General features: G+C 35.7%; 1 protein-coding gene across 18 annotated transcripts in view; it reads right to left on the reverse strand.

Annotated features, from left to right (window-relative positions):
* LOC105473644 (leucine rich repeat containing 9) overlaps positions 1-24,538 on the reverse strand; it is a 171,071-nt gene that overhangs the window by 68,084 nt on the left and 78,449 nt on the right. For all 18 annotated transcript variants that reach the window (XR_982371.2, XR_011625828.1, XM_071100077.1 and 15 more), the window contains 7 exons: positions 23,299-23,476; positions 20,510-20,730; positions 18,907-19,029; positions 10,597-10,727; positions 8,937-9,045; positions 8,144-8,283; positions 4,373-4,509 (listed from right to left, as the gene is read on the reverse strand). Coding sequence is in view for 16 of the 18 variants with exons in the window: in XM_071100077.1 (XP_070956178.1) it covers positions 4,373-4,509; positions 8,144-8,283; positions 8,937-9,045; positions 10,597-10,727; positions 18,907-19,029; positions 20,510-20,730; positions 23,299-23,476 (1,039 nt within the window). In the remaining 2 variants the exon portion in view is untranslated. The remainder of the gene's footprint in view (positions 1-4,372; positions 4,510-8,143; positions 8,284-8,936; positions 9,046-10,596; positions 10,728-18,906; positions 19,030-20,509; positions 20,731-23,298; positions 23,477-24,538) is intronic.

Consider the following 24,538-nt stretch of genomic DNA (forward strand, 5'->3'; position numbering starts at 1 on the left):
TAAAATGAGGTCATTGGGATGAGCGTTAATTTAATATGACTAGTGTCCTCATAATAACTGGCGTAAAGACAGACACATAGACCAATGGAACAGAATAGACAACCCAGAAATAAATCCACACATTTACGGTCAACTCTTTTTTAATAAAGGTGCTAAGAACATACATTGGGGAAAAGACAGTCTCTTCAATAAAAGGTGTGGGGAAAACTGGATATCCCTATGCAGAAGAAATGAAAATTGACCCCTATCTCTTATCATATACAAAAATCAAATGAAAATGGACTTGGCAAAGATTTCTTGTGTAATACGTCAAAAGCACAGGCAGCCAAAGCAAAAATAGACAAATGGGATTGCATCAAGCTAAAAAGCTCCTGAACAGCAAAGGAAACCATCAACAAAGTGAAGAGATAGCTCACAGAATGGGAGAAAGTATTTATAAACTACCCATCTGACAAGGGATTAATAACCAGAATATATAAGGAGCCCAAACAACTCAACAGGAAAAAGGAAATGCATAGACATTTCTCAAAAGAAGAAATACAAATGGTCAATGGGTATATGGAAAAATGCTCAGCATTACTAATCATAAGGGAAATACAAATGAGATATCATCTCACCCCAGTTAAAATGGCTTTTATCAAAAAGACAGGTAATAATAAACGCTGACAGGGATACAGAGAAAGGGGTAGAATGTCTTCAAAGCTCTTTTCAGGCTTTCACTCATCTTTCTGTGTGCTTACTTCCTAAGTAAGCACATACATTTATGACTTCACCTTTCACTTCCATTGTGATCATTCTAAAATAATATATCTCTAGTCCTGACTTGTGGTCCAGTACTATTGCTAGAAAAACTTTCTTTTTTTTTTGAGACGGAGTCTCGCTCTGTTGCCCAGGCTGGAGGGCAGTGGCGGGATCTCGGCTCACTGCAAGCTCTGCCTCCCGGGTTCATGCCATTCTCCTGCCTCAGCCTCCCGAGTAGCTGGGACTACAGGCGCCCGCCACCACGCCTGGCTAATTTTTTGTATTTTTAGTAGAGACAGGGTTTCACCATGTTAGCCAGGATGGTCTCGATCTCCTGACCTTGTGATCCGCCTGCCTCGGCCTCCCAAAGTGCTGGGATTACAGGCGTGAGCCACTGCGCCCAGCCAACTTTCTATTTTTAATGCATCAAAATCGTTACAACACAAACTGATCTTTCTCTTCTCTCAAATAAGCAACATTTCCCAATGACTTTAGCTTTAGTACCTCCTCTTGCCCAATCTCCCAATGAAATTATAAAAACATCTGGGACAGTTTTTCTCCTTATTTTACATCTAATTAGCCACTAAGTCTTAATATTTCTTCCTTTTAAACTGCCTTTTGGACTCACCTCTTACCACTCCCACTGCCAGCACTCTAGTCTATGCCCTTATTATGTCATTCAAGCTGGATACAAACTGCATGTGCTTTGAAGGTAGATAGATCTAGGTTTGACTTGGTACCATAACACACACTGGTGCAAACTTGGCAAATTATTAAACCACACTGAATGTCACTTTTTTCTTTTGTAAAATACATGTAACAATCCTTACCATGTAGAGTTGCTGTGAAGATTAAATATGACAATGATGTAGACAAACACCTTACCCATTGACTCCACAAATGGCAGCTGTTATTGTCAGAGTAAACTGCCTTACTTCCTGCATAAGGCTGCCGTACTCTAATTTGCCATGCTAGCCATGGCATCAGAACACACTGCTCCCTTACATTATTCGATTGAAATAGACCTTCCAGGGTTAGGTTGTCTGCTTTTTTGTATGTCAATGTATCTTTTAAAAGATCTGGGCAGGGAGTGGTGGCTCATGCCTGTAATCCCACCATTTTGGGAGGCTGAGGTGAAAGGATCTCTTAAGGCCAGGAGTTTGAGACCAACCTGAGAAACAAATTGAAACCCCATATCTACAAAAAAAGAGAGAAAAATAAAAAAATTAGCCAGGCATGGTGGCACAAGCCTATAGTCCCAGCTACACAGGAGGCTGAGGTGGGAGGATCACTTGGGCTCCAGAGGTTGAAGCTGCAGTGAGCTATGATCGTGCCAATGCACTCCAGCCTGGGTGATAGAGAGAAACCCGTTCTCAAAAAATAATAATAAATAATAAATAATAAAATAAATAATAAAACAAAAACAAAAAACAAACCAAAAAAACCCACGAAAACAAATACCAATCTGTCATAGCCATAAAAAAGAATGAAATCATGCCCTCCCTCTACAGCAGCCTGGATAGAGCTGGAGGCCATTATCCTCAGTGAACTAACTCAGAAACAGAAAATCAAATACTGCATGTTCTTATCTACATGTGGGAGCTAAGCAGTAAATTCACAGTAAGTACACTCCAACAATAAGTACACTGCAAAAAGGGGGAGAATGGGAGTAGGGGTGAGGGTTGAAAAATTAGCTATTGGATACTATATTCACTATTCGGGCAATAGGTACACTAGCAGCCCAATTCCCACCAGAACATAATACCATGTTAACAAAAATACACATGTACCCCTTGAATCTAAAATAATTTTTTTTTAAAAAAAGATCTGTCATTGTGCTTAATTTCTTGGTTTTAAGGCCAAGTCTCCGGGTTCTTGATCCAAATCACAAGTGCTTTTGATAGATGCATTCAAATTTTTAAAAATATGGTCTAGAAAATCCTGTCTTTGAGAAGTTACTGTACTCAGATCAACTACCTCAGTATCTCCCCACATGTCCCACTGATGGATATACCTGCCTTTCTCCTATGCCATTAAAAATTATTGTTAGACTAATGTCCCAAGCCCTGTGTTTTTCTCATGCTACTTTTCTTAAAGTTTCAAGCTCCTACCTATTATGGACTATATCCTGTACAAATTTCTCTGCTTGACTTTCCCTACTTTGGTCCTGCTCTATATTTTCAACCTCAATTTTTCACTATTATACAAAATTTAAAAATTACTAATTGTTGGTGGGAGTGTAAATTAGTTCAAACATTGTGGAAGACTGTGTCACAATTCCTCAAGGATCTAGAACCAGAAATAGCATTTGACCCAGCAACCCCATTACTGGGCATATCCCCAAACAATTATAAACCATTCTAATATAAAGACACATGCACACATATGTTTATTGCAGCACTATTCACAATAGCAAAGACTTGAAACCAACCCAGATGCCCATCCGTGTTAGACTGGATAAAGAAAATGTGGCACATATACACCATGGAATACTATGCAGCCATAAAAAAGAATGAGTTCATGTCCTTTGCAGGGACATGGATGAAGCTGGAAACCATCATTCTCAGCAAACTAGCACAGGAACAGAAAACCAAACACTGCATGTTCTCACTCATAAGTGGGAGAGAACAATGGGGACACAAGGACACAGGGAGAGGAACATCACACACTGGGGCCTGTCAGGGAGCAGGGGGGCAAGGGAAGGGAAAGCATTAGGAGAAATACCTAATGTAGATGACAGGTTGATGGGTGCAGCAAACCACCATGGCACGTGTATACCTATGTAACAAACCTGCACATTCTGCACATGTATCACAGAAGTTGAAGTATAACTTAAAAATTACTGTAAAGTAATGAGGCTTATTTAAATAAAAACTAAATAACATGATCTCATATATTGAAATGAGGATTATTTATCAAATTGATCATGTTTAGAGGATTTATAACTCTCTTAGAAAAGTGCATATTCTTTGTTCTCATCAGGTTGTTCCCTTTTCAAGTGTTGGCCCACAGACACCACAGTCATGTCCTGTGACTCTTTTCCTTCTTTCCCCTGCTTGCAAAGCACTCAGTAATGCTCACCTTCAGTCTAGATTCTATCACTCATTTAAAGAGCTCTATACATGTTGACAAGCTAATCTTTTAATTTCTCTTTTCTCTGAACTTCTGTTGCACTTAAGTTAGTAATACGTAGTCTGAACTTAACTCATCTTTGTCTCAGTACATCTCCACAGATAGATCTTAAACTACTTAGATCAAGGATTTCAATGATACATAATTATAATAACAAAGTACCTCCATATCTTTCATAGTACTTATGACAATTCTGAGTTTAGTAAATACTTGTGAATTACCCACTAGTTTTTTTTATTGTTTTTTAAGTTGAATACTATATACAAGTAAATTATGATGTAATACTGTCTATATTCTCAGAATACCGCATTGACCTTTGAAAATGGTTTCTAAAAGTATGTAAGTAGCCAGGAAAAATTCATTTGTGATTACTAAAATATTTTTGTCTGTGAATCTGTTTGAGTAAATACTGATGCTTATATTTGCTTATCAAAACAGAATGATGATAAAATCAGTTTTTAAAAATAAAGGCTTATACAATAACAGTATTTCTACTTACCCTGTAGAAAGAGGAATTTTAAATTTCTTAGTCTGTTAAGTTGTAGCTGGATCAAATTACAAATTCCATTGTAGCCCAAATGAAGAACTTCTAAACTGTGCATTATTGGAGGCAAATTTTCACTGCTCATTATGTCTCTGAAACACATAGGTAAGTTTGAGGCCATAAACTTAACTGCAAACCATGTATATTATAAAAAGACAGTTCGGTATGTGTTTACTATAAACTGAAGTTAAGAAAATATAAATTTATTAATATATCAGAATTAAGCTATAATACATAGTCTGTTTATATTTTATGTAATATTCTTTAAAAAGAATGGTCTAGAATAAAGAAGTACATAAGGTGTTACAATGAAATCAATAGAAAATGCAATCAGGCAAGAAAAAAATGCATCCAGATTGGAAAGGAATAAATAAAACTGTCTTTATTTTCAGATGACATGATCCTGTATTTAGAAAATCCTAAAAGATCCACCAAAAAACTACTTGAAGCAATAAAGGAGTTTAGCAAGGTCACAGGATAAAAGATTAATATACAAAAATCAACTGAATGTTCTACCTACTAGCAATAAAAAATCTGAAAATGAAATTAAGCAAAAATTCTTTTTCACAAAGTATAAAAAAGAATAAAATACTTCAGCATAAATAAGTGGAAAATCTGTACACAGAAAACTACAAAACATTACTGAGAGAAATTAACAAAGATCCAAATAAATAGAGAAATATTCCATGTGTATGGATTAGAAGATTCCATATTACTAAAATGGCAATTCTCCCAAATTGATCAACAGATTCATTTAATACAATCTCTATCAAAAGCCCAGAAGACATCCCCCCCACTCACTGTGAATAACCATCTTGTCCTAAAATTTTTAAAGAAATGTAAAGAATCTAGAATAGTCAAAACAATCTTTTAAAAGAACAAAGTTGGAGAGCTTAAATCACTGATTTTAAAATTTTTTATAAAACCACAGTAATCAAACCAGTCTAGTACTGGCACAAAAGGACAGACATACAGATCAGTGGAACAGAACTGAGTACAGAAATAAACCCTTACATTTATGCTCAACTGATTTTTAGCAAAGGTGCCAAAACAATTAAATAGAGGAAAGGAGAGTGTTCTAATAAAATGGTGCTCAGACAACTGAATATCCACATACAAAAATAGATTTAGACCTCACTCCTACCTCACAACATACACAAACATTTAACTCAAAACAGATCATAGGACTAGATGTAAGAGTGAAAACATAAAACTTTTTTTTTTTTTTTTTTTTTTTTTTTTTTTTTTTGTGAGACGGAGTCTCACTCTGTCGCCCAGGCTGGAGTGCAGTGGCCGGATCTCAGCTCACTGCAAGCTCCGCCTCCCGGGTTCACGCCATTCTCCTGCCTCAGCCTCCCGAGTAGCTGGGACTACAGGCGCCTGCCACCTCGCCCGGCTAAGTTTTTGTATTTTTAGTAGAGACGGGGTTTCACTGTGTTACCCAGGATGGTCTCGATCTCCTGACCTCGTGATCCGCCCGTCTCGGCCTCCCAAAGTGCTGGGATTACAGGCTTGAGCCACCGCGCCCGGCCGAAAACATAAAACTTTTTAAAGAAAACAAGAGAACATCTTTGTGACCTTAGGTTAGGCAAAGAATTATTACATATAACACCTAAATTGCAATCTGTAAGAGAAAAGTTGATAAATTAGATTTTATCAAAATTTAAATTCCTTCAAAGACATCATTTAAGAAAATGAAAAGAGAAGCCACAGATTGAGAGACAATGTCTGTAAATCATTTATTTAATAAAGGGCTTACACCCAGTATAAAGACACTTAATAATGAAAAGCCAAGCAACCTAATTAAACAATTAGGTTTTTTAGGTTTTAGATTTGAATAGAGATTTTACCAAAGAAGATATATGAATTATTAATAAGCATATGAAAAACTGCTCAACACTATTTGTCATTAGGAAAATACAAATTAAAACCACAATGAGATACCACTTCAAATGTATTAGAATGGCTATACTATAAAAGACAGGCAAGCACTGGCAGAGATGTGCAGGAATTAGAATTTTCATATGCAATACTTGTACACAAGTGTTTAAAGCAGTGTTATTCAAACCAGTCAAAAAGTGGAAACAATCCAAATTTCCATCAACTGATGAATAAACATTATGTAACATATCCATATAGTCATATCCATAGTGAAATAGCCAATATATTCAGCAATAAAAAGGAGTGAACTACTAACACATCCTATAATGTGAATGAACCTTGAAAACATGCTGAGTGTAAGAAGCCAGAGGCAAAAGACCACCTATTTTATAGTTCCATTTATATGCAATGTCTAGAAAGATACAATTCTAAAAAACAGATTAGAGGTTGTTTGGGACTAGAGGTGGGAAAGGAAATTGACTGTAAATAGACATGAAGGATCTTTTTGGTGAGATGGAAAATGTTATGAAATTATATTGCAGTTATGATTATACAACTATAAATTTAGTAAAATTATTGAATTATACATTTAATATAAGTAAACATGATACATAAACTGCCACTTCAATAAAACTATTAGAAAAATCAAATATGAATAGGATCCAAAAAAGTATGTATATAAATGAAATGTTCATAGTAGCTTTAATCATAATAGCCTAAAATTAGGAACAACCAAAATGTTCATCAATGATAAAAGCATAAATAACTTGTCATATAATACATATAATAGAATACTATTTGGCAATAAAATGAAATAAATTACTGACACTTGCAACAAAATGAATGAATCTCAAAAGCATTATGCTAAGTAAAAGGAGCCAGACACAAAAACTACTTACTACATAATTCCAATTATATGAAATTCTAGAAAAAGGCGAAATTACAGCAAGAGAGCAGATTAGTGGTTGTTGCCAGGTGCCAGGGTGTCAGGGGAGGGATTACAAATGAACTTTTTGGAATGGGAATACTTTGTATTTTGATTGTGGTAGAGGTTTTATGATTGAATACATTTGTCAAAATTCATTAAACTTTACACTTAAATTGGTCAATTTTGTTGCATGGAAATTATACTTTGATAGAGGTAATAAAAAGCACAAGGAATGTTCTTTATTGGGAAAACTGGAATGAAAGTATTCTGATTTGGAGATACACATTATAAATATATATATCATATATATGATGTGTATTATATGATATGATATATATATATGTTCTATCAAAATATGTAAGGAGGTGGAAGGTTTGTCTTCATTTTTTGCGTAAAGTATATATTCCATTGGTGCTGAGTCATTAAGTGACCAGATAAATAATTTAGAAATAAAAGCAAAACAAATGCTAAAAAAAAAAACCATTTCCATGCTACTGTGTATAGGGTTCCTTTGTGGGTTGATAAAAATGTTTATGATGAATAAACTAAAAATTGCTAAATTGTACACACAGGGTGAGTTTTATGGTATGTGAATTGTACCTCAATTTTTAAAAAAGAACCCCAAGGTCACCAAACATGCAGTACAAGGCCTTTTGTTTGTTTGTTTTTTGTTTTTTTCCCTTTGTTCACAATACAGGTTTGAAATGGAGAAGGCAGGGAATAAACAATGAGAGAAATATTTTGAGTACCTTTTTATTTATGAAGTTTATTTTTGGCATGTAGCTATAAATAAAATAGGTATTACAATAAGCTAAATGTTATGTACTGGAATGTGTTACTGCTATCATTAATGTGATTAACTGCTTTTAAAATTCCCAGCCAAAATTAGTTATAATCATAAAAATAAAGAATACTACCTGTTTGTTTTTGAAATTCCTTGCTGTCCATAGCCACTTGAAGGCACTTTCTGGTACAGTAGTTGTCTATTGGTTAAGTGAGTCTGAGGCTTTAGTCTGGGCATGATTGATTCAATATGATTATAGTTGAGGCATAAGACCTACAGAAAGAATATCTTATTAATCAGAAATCCTGGAAATTATTAAAAATTGTATGGATAAAACTTGGCATATACCACATAATTTAATAATATATTAGTGCTAAAACAACAAATGTTTATATCCTAAATAATCTAGACTTAGTTTTGAATGTGTTTTTAATCTGACATTCTGGGAAATTACAATAGTTCACATGGAGACTCTAGAAAGCTCCTCAGCTTTCTCAGTCTGTACTCCTGATTTCTCCAAACCTGACAAGGATGAAATAATTTTTAGTCGAAGAGACAGCTATTTATCTATGTTTAAAAGGCCTTAGTAGATGGCTGAGTCAAGGAAATAATAAAGGAGGCAATAAGGCCATTTAAAGAACCTAGAAACTTCTTTCCATATCTGCCTTCAATCCCATCTCTGACTACAGAGGAAAATTTACTACATATGTGACAATCACATAAAACTGAGGTCAAAGCAAAATCACTTTGGAAGGTAATAGTTTTTTTCTTGCTTAGTAAAAAAAACAAACAAAAAAAAACCCAAAGAAAATTTAGGAATAATTTATCTACTTTAATAATGTGGAAATATCATTTAATCCAAAGTAAAGAAGATAAAAACTTGCATTGGAAACCTTGAAAGAAAGAAAAATTTGTGAATGACTCACCTTCACATTAGGTAGATAGATTAATCCACTGAATGAAGTAAGATTATTGTTCTGTAGATTCACATTACATACATTTCTAAATTGGTCAACTGGAATCAAATCCACTGTTCTGAATTTAGACAAATACAGTTACTATTTTAATAGGACAGGAAAATATAGGAAAAGGTGAGTTCCTTCACATATAGCCACCAAAGACATTAAAAAAAAGTCTCACCTGACAAATATAAAAATAATTACTTTAATGTAAAATGAATTGGTTAAATGATTAGCTGAATATACATTTTGGTTGGATACATATGCAAGAAAGTGACATAGAATTTGGTTGCTTTCAAAAAAAATCTATTACCATATAAACATAGCACTATTATAGAAGAAACTTGTAAAAGAAACATTCCACTTTCTTTATAAATTCACATATATGTTCATGAAATCATAGTGAAGTTGATATAGTAAATCATAAGATTTTCAGGTTATAAACTTCAGATGATATATATGAAGCAGGTCATTTCTGAAATACCAGGAAGTGGCTAGGGATGGGAAAGGAAAGGAAAAGCAGGTAAGGGCTTTGAAAATAAGAGTTTCTGTGAGATCTTCTGGAAACCTTTATTGCATTCCACCCTGTGTGAACATTTTGGTAATTAAACAGAATGCTTGATTCACAGTCCATAGCTGTATCTTCATTTGAGCCATGACAGAGAAGAGCATAAAACTACATCCCTTTCCCTAACCAGTTCTCTAAACAAATCCTAAACTTGAAGTTACAATAATGACATACTTTTACCCATTAATAAGTTATTCATTCATTCAACATAATTTCATTAGTATTTCCTAAGTGCAGCGAATGTGTTTGGAAAGGCTACAAGAAAGATGAAAGAAACATTTCAGCCCCCAAGAAGAGGGAGCCAGAAAAATGAAAATAAAGAGGAGAATTGCTATGATAGAGTTAGCATCTCTATCATACCAGTGTAATGGCATTTCGGGGAAATAGAATCTGTAGCATGGAGCAGAAAGATCTTGAGATGATATTTGGAGCATTTGTAGGTATTTGTCAAGCAAATTAGCAGAAAAGAGTTCTAGGCAGTGCAACAGGTACAAACAAAGGCAGGAACAAACATGAAAAAATATCTTATGATTGAGCTTCAGTAACTAGAATATTTCAGAATTCCTGAAATATGAAGTGCATGGGCAGTAAAGAAAAGGACTACAATAGATAATAATAGACAGATAATAAAGGGTCTTTTATGCCATACAAAGGAATTTTTAATTTTAGGCTGGGCACAGTGGCTCACACCTGAAATCCCAGAACTTTGGGAGACTGAGGCAGGTGAACCACTTGAGCCCATGATCGGCGACTAGCCTGGCAAGATGGCATAAATGCTGTCTCCACAAAAAATACAAAGAAAATTTGCCATGCTTGGTGGCATGTGCCTATAGTAGGAGGATCGATTGAGCCTGCAAGGTTGAAGCTGCAGTGAGCCATTTTTTGAGACCCCATCTTAAAAAACACGCATTACTTAGCATGAACCTTTGCAGTAGAGTAGATAATTTTATGAGTTATTTATTATATTTATATAAGATGTATACATTTATAAGCTTCAGAAAAATGATAATTACATAATGTAATTATAATGTAAAAAGGCATATAATAAAATGATTGTACCTAATGGATGATGAAGTCCAATTTAGTTCTTGCATTTGCATGAAGTTGGAATGTCCTTGTCGTTCTGCAATCATGTCAGAAGTAAGTCTACCACCAAACAAATCTTTTGCATTCTCAGTCTCTGGTGGTTCCTATATGAAGGCATTTACAAAATGATGTCCTGTCTTACAGATGACTAAATTACGTAGTTCTCTGATTTCAGGTAAAAATTCAGTGGACTTATTTTTCCAGATTCCTCCTACTAAGTAGAACTAAATCCTGTGCATTATATATAAAACAAACATATGCAGGGCAAGGTGGCTAATACCTATAATCCCAGCACATTGGGAGGCCAAGGTGGGAGGATTGCCTGAGTCCAGGAGTTCGAGATGAGGCTGGGCAACAAAGTGAGACCCTGTCTCTACAAAAGCAAAAAAGAATTAGTCAAGCACAGTGGCACATGCCTGTAGTTGTAGCTATGTGGGAGGCTGAGGCCAGAGAATGTCTCGAGCACAGGAGTTCAGAGGCTGCAGTGAGCTATGATCATGCCACTGGATTCCAGTCTGGGTGACAGAGTGAGACCCTGTCTCTAAAAAATTTTTTAATTAAAAAAATTAAAACCAAACCTATGAATACTGAAAGATGTGGAGAAGGCAGCAGACCAGGTAGGTACCTCAGGACCTGAGGAATGACACTCTGGATTTTCTTTTTGCCTCACCTTCTCTACTGGGTGCTAGAGAAGCTAGAAACCCAGAAATGACAATAAGAAAAAAACAAGGCAAAGTACACAAAATGCCTACTGTCTCTAGTCAAAGGATCAGGAAGGGGGAAGCCTAGCACAGCAGAAAACTTTAGACAATAATAAGCCTACTCCTGCTAAACCCTACAGAATAAACTGTGGCCCCAACTTCATGCCCACAAGTAAAAGCAGAATGGGTTGCTTAGACTTTAACCTGTGCTCATTTGTAACAAGGCATTTCTCCATTATCCACCTGCTGAGTGGGAACCTGGACTTTCATCCCCCATCAGCAGTAACACATGGCCCCACTCCCTACCTGCAAGTGTTATTGTAGATAACATGGGGAGTCTGGATTCCCACTTCCACCCACTCATAATGAGTTATCTGTGGAGCATCAATTAGGTGTTCCTGTCTCTCCCAGCCAGGATGAATCAGTGGAGGGAAATAGTAACAAGGAGTTCCTTCCTTCCCAGCCCGAGTAAATCAATGGAAGTCTGGTGGGGAGCATGAACTCCTACTCTAGCCTAGCAGTTAATGAAGAACACACCTCCAGGTTGTCAACAGAGGCCACATGGAGGAACTTGGACTTCTATCTCCCACCTGACAGCAACGAAGTGGTTCCCCATCTTCTCACTGGTATAATGTCAAGGGGAGGCTTGCTAAAATAGATTTAAATAAGACCCACATAATACCCCAAATGTCCAGAATAAAACAAAAAATATGTCATGCTAAGAACCAATAACATCTCAACTTGAATGTGAAAAGACAATCGACAGATGCCAACTTTGAAATGATACAAATATTTTTAATTGTCTGACAGGCATTTCAAAGCAGTCAAAGGAAAAATGCTCAACAAGCGATTATGAACATACTTGAAACAAATGAAAAAACAGAAACCTTTAGCAAAGAGATAAGTGATAGCAAAGCAATAGAAGATATGAAGAATGAAATGAAAATTTTAGAATTGAAAAATACTATAAAGAAATAAATGCAATGGATAAGGACTCAGTAGCAGAATGGAGAGAAAAGAGAAAAAAATAACTTGAAGACAGAACAATAGAAATTACCCAGTATGAACAAAAGAGAGAAAATAGACCCATAAATAAATGAGCCTCACTTTACCAAGACAGACATATCCTGTACTTGCAGAACCATACAAAAGATTTAATATTAGTATCACTAGATTCATAGAAAAAGGAGAGAAATAATGTGGGGCTGAAAAAGTATTTGAAGAAATTATAACCAAAAATCTTCCAAATTTGGCAAAAGACATAAACCAAGAAGCTAAGAATCTAATCAAACCTCAGATGGGAAAAAAACCCAAATCCATGCAAGGACACGTAATAATAATCAGAATCAAATTTCTAAAAACTAATGACAGAGAAAAAAGGCATGAAAACAGTGACAGAGGAATTAAATCTTACCTGTGAGGGAAAAACAATGTGAGTGACAGCAGATTTCTAATCAGAAAGCATGGAAACCAGAGGATGTGGCACAACATTTTCAAGTGGTGAAAGAGAAACATCAACCCAGAATTGTATATCCAGGGAAAATATCATTCAGAAATAAAAAGAGAAAGCAAGACATTCTCAAAGGAAGGAAAACTAAGCAAACTGTTAGCAGCAGACCTACCTTAAGAAATGACTAAAGAAAGTTCCCTAAATGGAAAGAAAAAAAAGGAATCTTGGAATGCCAGGAAAGAGGAAAGCACAATGGAAAGAGTATTAATAAACTTCCCTTCTTTTCTTGATTTTTCTAAATTATCTTTGATTAATTGATGTAAAAAAAAACCTATAATATTGTCTCATTGGTTCTCAATGTATATAGTGAAAATATAAACAGGGGAGAAGAAATAGACTGAAAGGAAAGTAACATTTCTACACTTTACTCAAACTGGTAAAATGTCAACCCTAACAGACTATAATAAAGTATGTATATGCATTGTAATACTTAGAACAACCACTAAAAAAAACTATATGGAGAGATACACCGAAAAACACTATGGATAAATAAAAATAGAATTTCAAAATGTGTTCAAGAAGCTCACGGGAAGGCACAAAAAAAGAAAACAGAAGAAAGATAAACAAAGGAAACAAATATAAAACAAGAAAACAAAGTGGCAGACTTAAGCCCTAACAGGTCAGTTAACTATATTAAATATAAATGGCCTTTGTTCATCAATTAAAATATAAAAATTAGCTAAAAGATAACATGATCCAACTGTATGTTGTCAACAAGAAACTCACTTCAAATATAATATATGCAGGTTGAAAGTAAAAGAACAGAAAAAGATATCCTATACATTAATCAAGAGAAAGCAGGAGTGGCTTCATTAACCTCAGATAAAGTAAACTTTGAAGCAAAGGAAATTACCAGAGTCAGAGGGGACATTACCTACTGATAAAAGGGTCAGTCCACCAAGAAGACATAACAGTCTTAAATGTGTATGTACCAATAACAGAGCTGCAAAATATTTGGAGCTAGAGTCCCCAATTATTTTAGCCAATGATGTAGGTATTGCTGTGAAGGAATTTTGTAGACATAATTAAAGCTCCTAGCAAGCTGACTTTCAATAAGGAGATCATCTTGAACAATCTGGATGGGCGTGATTCAAACAATTGCAAGGCTTTAAAAGCAGAGGTGAGGTTCCTGAAAGAAAGAATTTTCCTGAAGAAAATCCACTCATGGACAGCAGCTTTCATCTATGCCTGTGAGCCCCAGCCTGCCCATAATCTTCGCTTCCTGATGGCCTGTCCTATGGATTTCAGACTTGTTTAGGCAGTCCCCTCCATTATTAAATATTCTTTGATATCTATATATCTATATATAGACATAGATATCTCTATATGTATATCTGTCTTACTAGTTCTGTTTCTCTTGTTGAATCTTCAATAATAAAATCTCAAAATAAGTTTTAAAAACATTAATTCAGCCTTAGAAATACCATTGCTTTTGTGTTTTTCATAATTATACAAGCAACATATGATTAGTGTCCTCCTAAATCAGGGATTGGTAAATGTTTTCTACAGTTTTCCTGTAAAGAGTCAGTCAATATTTTAGCCTTTGGGAACACTAGCTTCTCTGTTACTATTTAATTTTGCCACTGCAGTGTGAAAGCAGTCATAGACTATATATAAACAAACAGGCATGGATGTGTTCCAATAAAATTTTATTTACAAAAATAAGTGGCAGGTCACATTTGGCCCAAGGGCTATTGTTGACAATCTATTTCAGACAAATGGTTTGAACTTGATCTAAATAAAACTGGTAAGTCATTTGATCTACTTTTACTCAAACTCCCTTCTTTTTTTCTACTCTGTTAAAACTTCATATCTAAATTGAGAATATGTATCCTTAATGCAAAAAATAATCTTTTAAAAATAAAAGTATGTGGGAACAAAAGATAAAATGAAAACACAACTACCCAAATCGTTCTTTGGTTCCTCCTAGTCTATGCCCTCCCTGGGTTTCTACTCCCACTCCAAAGAAGACAATGTAATTATACATCTAGAGAGTGTTGGACAGAGAATGAGGCTTATGTGCCTATGATTTGCCCTTAAACAGTCATATAATTTGGAAGAAGTCATGTAACTTTCTAGAGTTGCTTGTGTTCATACATAAAGGATTTTGACTATGCCATTTCCAAAGTCTATTTATATCTCAGACACTCTAGCATTATATATTACTGTATTACCTACCTCTGCACCCACTTTTCATGACTTCTTTTTCTACATATGTTTAATAAATGCAAGTATTAGAGCCTCACTTAGATTTCTTTACTTTCTCTACTCTCTTTCATTAGATGATATTGCATATGCTTTTGGTCTTAACTGTTAACTCTCTTCAAATTACATTCAAGTCCAAACATATGTAAAGTAAATTTTCATATGCAAATTTAATCCTGTGATTTCAACTGCCTGCTTGACATCTCCAGTCAGATGATCTCCATATAAAACTAAAGTCCAATACTAATCATCTTACACCCCCAAATTGCTTTTCTTCCTATATTCATATTCTGTTATGGTGTCTTTTATTGGCATAGACTCAAACCTTGTAGACATCTTTCAGTCTTCCTTTCCCTTGCCCTTCAAATCCAATGCATTCCCATTACCTTGCATTTAAAATCTAAATTCTTCAGTCTAGTCTTCAAGATGTCCAATTATTAATTCATACATTTATATTCTGCCTCATTCCACAAATAATTTGTGGCAGCTTACAGGAAACACATATAATCAAAGAGTAAAATGCAAATCAAACATAATGAAAATCAAGCTCACTAGGATTAGTGACAAAAAGACTATAAGATCCTATAGGGTTTATATTATTGAATCATAAATTTGGTCCTGAGCTTTTAGGTAAAGTGAAAAGGAATATAATTAAATAATACTCATTGATATGGATTGGCTCTGTGTTCCCACCAAAATCTCATCTTGAATTGTAATAATCCCCTCCTGTTGTGGGAGGGACCCAGTGGGAGCTAAGTGAATCACGGGGGTGGGTTTTTCCTGTGCTGTTCTCATGATAGTGAATAAGTCTCATGAAATCTGATACTTTTATAAAGGGGAGTTCCCCTGCACATGCTGTCTTGCCTGCCACCATGTAAGACCTGCCTTTGCTCTTCCTTCATCTGCCATGATTGTGAAGCCTTCCCAGCCATGTGGGACTGTGAGGCCATTAAACTTATTTCCTTTATAAATTACACAGTCTCAGGTTCGTCTTTATTGGCAGCATGAGAACAGAATAATGCAGTAAATTGTAGAGTCATGTGCTGCTGTAAAGATACCCAAAAATGTGGAAGTGACTTTGGAACTGGGTAACAGGCAGAGGTTGGAACAGTTTGGAGGGCTTAGAAGAAGATGGGAAAATGTGGGAAAGTTTGTAACTTCCTAGAGACTTGTTGAATGGTTTTGGCCAAAATGCTGATAGCGATATGGACAATAAGGTCCAGGCTGAGGTGGTCTCAGATGGAGATAAGGAACTTGTTGAGAACTGGATTAAAGGTCACTCTTGCTATGCAAAAAGATTGGTGACATTTTGCCGCTGCCCTAGAGATCTGTGAAACTTTGAACTTGAGAGAGATGATTTAGGATATCTGGTGAAAAATTTCTAAGTAGCAAAGTGTTCAAGAGGAAGCAAAGCACAAAAGTCTGAAAAATGTGCAGCCTGATGATGCAGTAGAAAAGAAAAACCCATTTTCTGGGGAGAAATTCAAGCTAGCTACACAAATTTGCATAAGTAACAAGGTGCCAAATGCAAATCACCAAGAGAATGGGGAAAATGTCTCCAGGGCATGTCAGAGACCTTCATGGCAGCCACTCCCATCACAGGCCTGGAGGCCTAGGAGGGAAAAAATGATTTCCTGGAGCAGTCCAGGGCCCCCCTACTGTATGCAGCCTGGGGACTTGGTACCCTGTGTCCCAGTCACTCCAGTCATGGATAAAAGGGGCCAATGTATAGCTCAAGCCATGGCTTCATAGGGTGCAAGCCCCAAGCCTTGGCAGCTTTGAAATGGTGTTGGTCTTGTGGGTACACAGAAGTCAAGAATTGAGGTTTGGGAACCTCTGCCTAGATTTCAGAGGGTGTATGGAAATGCCTAGATGTCCAGGCAGAAGCCTGCTGCCCTCTGCTAGTGCAGTGCCAAAAAGAAATGTGGGGTAGGAGACCCCACACAGAGTCCCCACTGGGGCACTGCCTATTGGAGCTGTGAGGAGAGGACCACCATCTTTCAGACCCCAGAATGGTAGATCCACCCACAGCTTGCACTGTGTACCTGGAAAAGCCACAGACACTCAATGCCAGCCTGTGAAAGCAGCTGGGAGGGAGGCTGTATCCAGCAAAGCCACAGGAGTGGAGCTGTCTAAGGCTGTGGGAGCCCACCTCTTGCATTAGCGTGACCTGGATGTGAGACATGGAGTCAAAGGAGATCATTTCAGAGCTTTAAGACTTGGCTGCCTCACTGGATTTTGGACTTGCATGGGGCCTGTAGCCCCTTTGTTTTGGCCAATTTCTCCCATTTGGAATGGGTGTATTTACCCGATGCCTGTACCCACATAGTATCTAGAAAGTAACTAACTTGCTTTTGATTTTACAGGCTCATAGGCAGAACGGACTTGACTTGTCTCAGCTCACACTTTGGACTGTGGAATTTTGAACTAATGCTGAAATGAGTTGGGGGACCGTTGGGAAGGCATGATTGGTTTTGAAATGTTAGATCATGAGATTTGGGAGGGGCCAGGGGTGGAATGATATGATTTGGCTCTGTGTCCCCACCCAAATCTCACCCTGAATTGTAATAATCCCCACGTGTCATGGGAGGGACCCAGTGGGAGGTAATTGAATCATGGGGTTGTGTTTTTCTTATGCTGTCTCATGATAGTGAATAAGTCTTATGAGATCAGATGGTTTTATAAAGGGGAGTTCCCCTGCACATGCTCTCTTGCCTGCTGCTATGACTTTGCTCTTCCTTTGTCTTCCATTATGATTGTGAGGCCTCCCTAGCCATGTGGAACTGTAAGTCCATTAAACCTCTTTCCTTTATACATTGCCCAGTCTTGGATATGTCTTTTTAGTAGCGTGAGTTGAGACTAATACACTCATTGTCAGTGAGCAGAACATAACTTTTCCTTAGGAGTAAATGTTTTTCTTACATTTATTTCTATAAGTGCTTTCTCATGTAGCCCTTCAAATGAGGTCACAGAGAGATAGGACAGATAAGATCCTCAACATCTTTAGAGTAAATGCAGTACTGGTCTCATAGGAGTATTTTAAAAAACATTCTTCAGTGAAAGCTAACAACTGAATAAAGCCCAGTATACAAGGTTCTAGGGAATTTGTATGTGTTGGAGTGAGAAAGTTTTAGTGACCCTTCTGAGGAGAGTCCAGAAAACAGAAGGGCTAGGATTAGTAATCTTCTCGGAGTACCTCAGAATACTAAATGATCATGAACTATCTTTCAATTTTCTAGAAAATTTGATGTGTTTTCTTCTCTGATAGGAGCTAGGCAACATTACACAGGGAAACCTTTTACTCTTTACACATTTGTCACGCATTTACCCTGTTATGTAGAAAACAGGAGCCCTATGAATTTGCTCGTTATAGAATCCAAGTATCCAAATGTTGCTTTCACATTCAGTCCTAGGGTCTGTGTCTGGTTTTCTTTACAGCTTACTTAGTAATGTTGACATACCACGTTTGTTGGTTCAAATATATTTTTATTAATTATTAATATTAGCAACTATATTTTCACTGAAAATAGAAAGCTGCTTTTAGGCTTAAGAGGATGGTAAAGCTCCAGTGCATAATTTTTCTATCTTGCCCCATAAAATTGTGTTCTTTACCTTTTAGGCACTGAATTCAATGGGTTCTATTGTAAGCAGCACAACCCTCCCCTTCCACCACAATTCGGACAATTAAGAATTGACCAGATGACAAAATTAAAAAACCCAGATCTAAAATAAGCTTTGGAGACTTAGATTACAAGTATAGTAAATTTGGCTATCATGCTAGTGATAAAGCAATGTTCAAAATGACTATGTCCTATGAATATGTGACTGCAGCTTAGACCAAATGTTATGAGTCATAAAACAACTTACAATTGATATCCCATCCAAAGCTTTCAGTTCTGGAAGATGAAATATTACAAACAACCGGTAGTTTTCTTGATTCCATATAATAATGTTTCCACACATGTCTAGAATGACCAAGTTGCATAAACCCTAGGTAATAAAATACATATATTTATCTATATGTATATTTAAAGCGCTCTAGTAAGAGGTTAGCCATCCTCAAATTTTAATATTGGAATTATATTAGCTATCTTTCCATGGGATTTCAGTGCTTTTAAGTACTTTTTTTTTTTTTAGACATGGTCTTATGCTGTTGCTCAGGCTGGAGTGCAGTGGTCAGATCATAGCTCATTGCAACCTCAAACTCCTAGGCTCAAGTGATCCTCCCACCATGGCCTCAAAGTGCTGAAATTATAGGCATAAGCCACCATACCCAGCCTAAGTACACTTTTAAGAGCAAGCGTTACCCTTTCAGACCACTAAGGTATAATTCTGTGCAATATTTCAATGGTCTATGTTATAAAATCAGAGTCTCTTTTAGGATACTAGTGCCAAATGTATTATCTATTAATGGTAAGGGCTTAGAGGGAACTTTGCTATGTTAAAGACAAATACACTTTGTTTATGGAATAATGGCTTAATAAATGGATGTATGTGTCTATATAGATATAACAGGAATAAAAGACACTGCTTTTTGAAAAGCGATGAAACTGAACTGCTTCTACTTTATGAGAGGGTAGTAGAATTCATCCTAAGGGAAATGTGCTGTTTTATTAGACAAGACACTTTGATATGCCTTTGTTGTGAAGGAAGGGTCTTGGTAGGTATGGAAGGGAGAGGTGAAGACAAGAGGGAGTATAACTACTGTGCATCATAATGTGAAATGGCTTATTGTGTTGCTGGTGGTGTTGATTAGGTTGCCTCCCTAGCTCTATAAGTAGTAATTATATTGGGGGAATAGAATGGGGAGAAGTCTGAACTAAGAAAAGACAGGAAATGGACACAAGTTTTTGGTAGGAGATAAAGTCCTAGTAATATTGTATCAGCAAAAGGAGAGGCCAGTGTAAGACCCATAGTGTTAGAAAACGGCCACTGAACTTTAGAAACAATGAAGTCAAACATGACATTTGAAGTCGATTCTTGTTCTGTGCTATAGAAACCCTATGTTTTGTTCAAACCTTTAGTAAATCCTATTACACAATAGCCTTAAATTAGTGGTTTCTTTGGGGGAATTAAAGAAAGCAAATCTGAGCAAAGGTGACCGAATTTGAGCCACCGGTAAGAGAACAGTGAGAGATCATCAAGAATTGTACTGAGAACCGGAGAATGCTAAAGAATCCCTGGAAATATGAAGAAGGCACTAGTTAGGAGGAATAGGTTTGGTTTATCATACTTGAGTATTAAAAAAAGTTACCCCAGAAGGATAGCAAATGGGGACATTATGTATACACAGATATATATTTGTATGTATACAAAATTGAATGCAAATACATTTTAATAACCTTGTTATTCTTATTTTTATTTTCTTTATATTTTCCAAATTCTGTGCAGTAAACATGCATTACTTTCATAATGTAAAGAAACAATACATATTTTAAAAAACAAAAAAATTACTACCCCAGATGATTACCTTTAAATTGTACATCTCCTGATTGACAGCAATATAGTTATTGCTTATGTATAACTCAACAAGAGTAAAAGATTTTTGTAAACCACTCAATGAAGTGATTCTGTTGTTCTCAAGAGAAAGGGAGTGAAGATGAAGCATATTATCAAAGGTATGCTGTTCCAAACCAGTGAGAAGATTATTATTTATGCTGAGGCGAGTTAATTTAGTCATCTTGGAAATACCTAGAAAAATAAGCAAATTCAAGAAAAGATTCAGGTAACACTAAAGGGTTAATTTAAAAAATAACTGGCTGGTCATTTTATTGTAATCAAATAGCTAGGTTCAAATGGCTTTAAAGATTGTGTAATACTAACCATATTGCTTTTCCCTTTGTTTTGGAAGAATATAATCTTGTATATAAGCCCCATCTCAAACATTAAATTCAAATTTTGTATTTCTAAGTAGATTCCTTCTTCTTAGGAGTTAAGGAAAGGCATTACATGAACATATTGAATTTCTCTTTCAAATAACCTTAAAATGATGTAATTAATTAAGATTTTCACCATTTTGAAAACAAAAAGCTCTACACAAAGCTGAAAATAATCACCAGCCCTCATTTTTAAACATTAAGGGGAAGGAACCACATTCTGGAAAGTGCATCATTTGTATTAAAATGAACGATTTAGCCTACTTTTACTTTCATATGCCTAAAAGTACTCTAAGATGGAAGTTTAGAAAATAGGACCAGTCTAACTCCTGCGTACATTATGTACTGCAAGCACTTTATAAGTATAGCCAGGATGGTGCAGTTGAAAGACAAGAACTTCGGAATCCTAGTTGGCTTCAAATGTATCACTACTAGGTTTGTGGTGATACATAAATTATGTAACTGCTGAGCCTTAATTTCCTCATCCAAGGAGTTATGAAACTCCATACTTCCAAGGAGTTATGAAATTAAATGGAATAATGTTTGGAAAGTATCAAATAATTCTCTGTGGTCCCTTTCACATTAGTTCCTATTGTGGGACTGTACAATGTTGAAGGTGAATCAATCCAGGGCAAGACAGGATCAAAGCCATCAGAGCAAAAATCATTAAATGGATATGGAACCTACCCATGTGTGAAAAAAAAGGAGAAACTCCTGTTACAGTTTAGAGGGGTAGCTATCTTCTCCAAAATGTAGGTGTAAGAAAAATACAGATTGGAAGATTCTTCTGTTTAATAAGTTTATGGAAGGAAATGAAAAGGAAATAGGGTTTTTAATTGTTATGTACAAAGCAAAACTAATACCCAGCTGTAGGGGAATGGGAGACTGGTGATAGTTCTAGACACAGGTGCCTGAGCTACCCCTAAGTTTACTGTACTGAAATCTACAGAAGAGAGGCCTGTGAATCTGTGTCTTCAATAAGTATCCCAAGTGATTCTCATGATCAAGAAAGTTTTAGAAACATATTGTTAACAACCATTAAAATGAAATATTTAACAAATGTTATGTATGCTTTCTTAGATATATTTAATACTTGCTTGTATATATATAATTTTTTGAAATCAAATCTTCTATTTTATGAAAAATGTAGTATATATACATGCTAAAAATAATCCAATTCGAAAATGAATAAAGTATAAATTCCCTTTCCCAGCCATGATTTCTAATTCTTACCTTCTCTCCTTGACAAACACAACCATGTTACCAAAATGCACATACAGAAATATTCTTTATTCAGATAAGTGTGTGTATACACATATACATATTTCTCTTTTCAATCAAATAGTGCACACTTGTGGAAATATTTTTTAATTTCTAGGCGTTAGTTACTCTTTTGAGATGGAGAGAGAGAATAAGAGAAAGTTGGTAGCAAGTCATGGAAAGCTTCCTTCAATTTCTTTCTAATGAAGGTAAGAATAAAATAAAGCTGGGGAGGAGTCAGAAAATACTTGACTTGGTAGTATATATTCTGGGACACGTTCTCTAAACTCATGATATTTAGCTGTAGATAAGCATAAATCCAAATGAAGAGAAGAATCTAAGAAGCGTGGAAGGGGAAAGGGAGGAAAAGTCTTTTTTATTCTCTTTGGTTCAGAAAAATATGTTTTAACACTGAACTTTAAACAGTCAAATAAAATATGTTATATTGGTATCATTATTATTAAGATATTACTAAAGCTGCTTAATTGGACTTGTATGTGGATCCATGGAAAACGTTACATATAGTATATTTTATTTTCAACCTCTAATGAGTATAATTTTCATTTTTTGTTGGAGTATTCAAATTTCCAAATATAACCTTAATTTTATATTTTTAAAACAGAACTAGTCTGCTTCATCTTTTTCAAAAGCATACCTCATTCATTTGTGCATTCAACTTTACAGACGTTAATGACTAACTAGTTGGTATGTGCTAGTGTTTGGTAACAGATTATAAACTCGCACAGAGGAGAGGAGAGAGAAGGCACAGGAGATGAAAGTCAGCTTGCTGGGCTCATATAAAGTAAAATAGTCACAAATTCCATGAATAGGTATGAACTTGTTTTAATTTTATATATCTTTTATTTTTTAATTGGACAGATAATATTGTATCTATTTATCTTGTACAACATGATGTTTTGAAGTATATATATATATTGTAGAATGGTCCAATATAGCTAACTAATAGTTGTATTACCTCACACAGGTATTTAGAATACTCTGCCACAAAACTTGGAACTTTCCTAGAGATCTTCCTCTTCAGAAACTCTGTTCTCAGGGTTATTTTTTGCTTTGTTGTTTAGACATCCATATTTTGAGACTTCAGAGTTCTTAAGTGCCTTACCTTCTATCTTTGAGATGCAGTTTCCATCTAATGTGAGCTCTTCCAAGTTAATACAGGATTCCAGACCGTCCATTTTAGTGAGATTATTATTGCTGAATGATGCCCATTTCAAATTTTCCAATTTTTCTAAATTTGTGATTTCAAAAAGATGTTGTCCATCTAAATTTAAGGCAGTTAGCTGTAGAATAATTTACAGTATATGTTATTTCTAAATCTTATAAATAAATTCAGTCAATGTTAGTAACATTTTAAAAAGCTAATGAAATAATTCAAATGTGATAAGTAGTTATCAAAAGAATTCCTTCAGGAATATTATGAAGCTATTAGTTTACAGAAAAGTAAAATTTGACAAGATTATAACTCCAAGAAGGACTTATATGGTATTAAGGACACTGTGATGAGCTAGAGTCCCATTGCAGTAATGGACTTGTCCCCAGCTGCTGGGAGTGCTTCTGGCAGAGAGCCTTCAGCTGTCAGTCCCCTGCAGGGACTGCCTTGCTGTAGACAGCTGCCAAGATCACGCTCCTTCCCAGGTTGGCCCTCAGCCAGTGATGGAGGCATATAAAGGCCTGACCATCTCAACCCAACTTAGGACAAATTTAAAGGGCCATTCTGGCTCCTCTAACTCCGGAACTGCCTGTGGGTCAGCCAAGGCTGTCACTGGGCCTTCATTTGCAGCTCAATATCTATATATATCTTGCAATAAAAGTAATGCCAGTAATATCTCCCATTTTCAAGGAGCAGCTTCACTTAGCCCAGTTTCTATGTTTGGCAAGAGGTATAAGGACACCTAATGTAGCAAGAAGCTGCTAGTGTTCTATGACCTTTTCCCTTATCCTTGGCTGAATTCTGACCAGCTCCCCTACTCCCTTGTCAAGATACCTGACTCTTGCTGTACAAATTTTGGCTTGATCTCTGGCTCTGAGTCTTTAAAGTTTGCTTGCCTATTCTGACATGTTATCAGAATCCAGAATTAGAATGGCCCTTTAAATTTGTCCTTCAGTTTTAGTGCACCTTTATCTTAAATTTCCAATTCTGTGGCAAGTGCAGTCAAGGCCCAACCCATCTGACACAGCCACTCATGACTTGACCTCCCTGTTTTTTATTTTTTGGAATATGACAAATGTATTACTTTTTTCTAATAATAACAATGTCTTTCTTATATTTATTTTTTCCAACTCTATTGAAGTATAATTGACAATTTAAAATTGCATATATTAAAGATGTATAACTTGATACA

The sequence above is a fragment of the Macaca nemestrina genome, chromosome 7 (assembly GCF_043159975.1).
Source record: "Macaca nemestrina isolate mMacNem1 chromosome 7, mMacNem.hap1, whole genome shotgun sequence".
Lineage (NCBI taxonomy): Eukaryota > Metazoa > Chordata > Mammalia > Primates > Cercopithecidae > Macaca > Macaca nemestrina.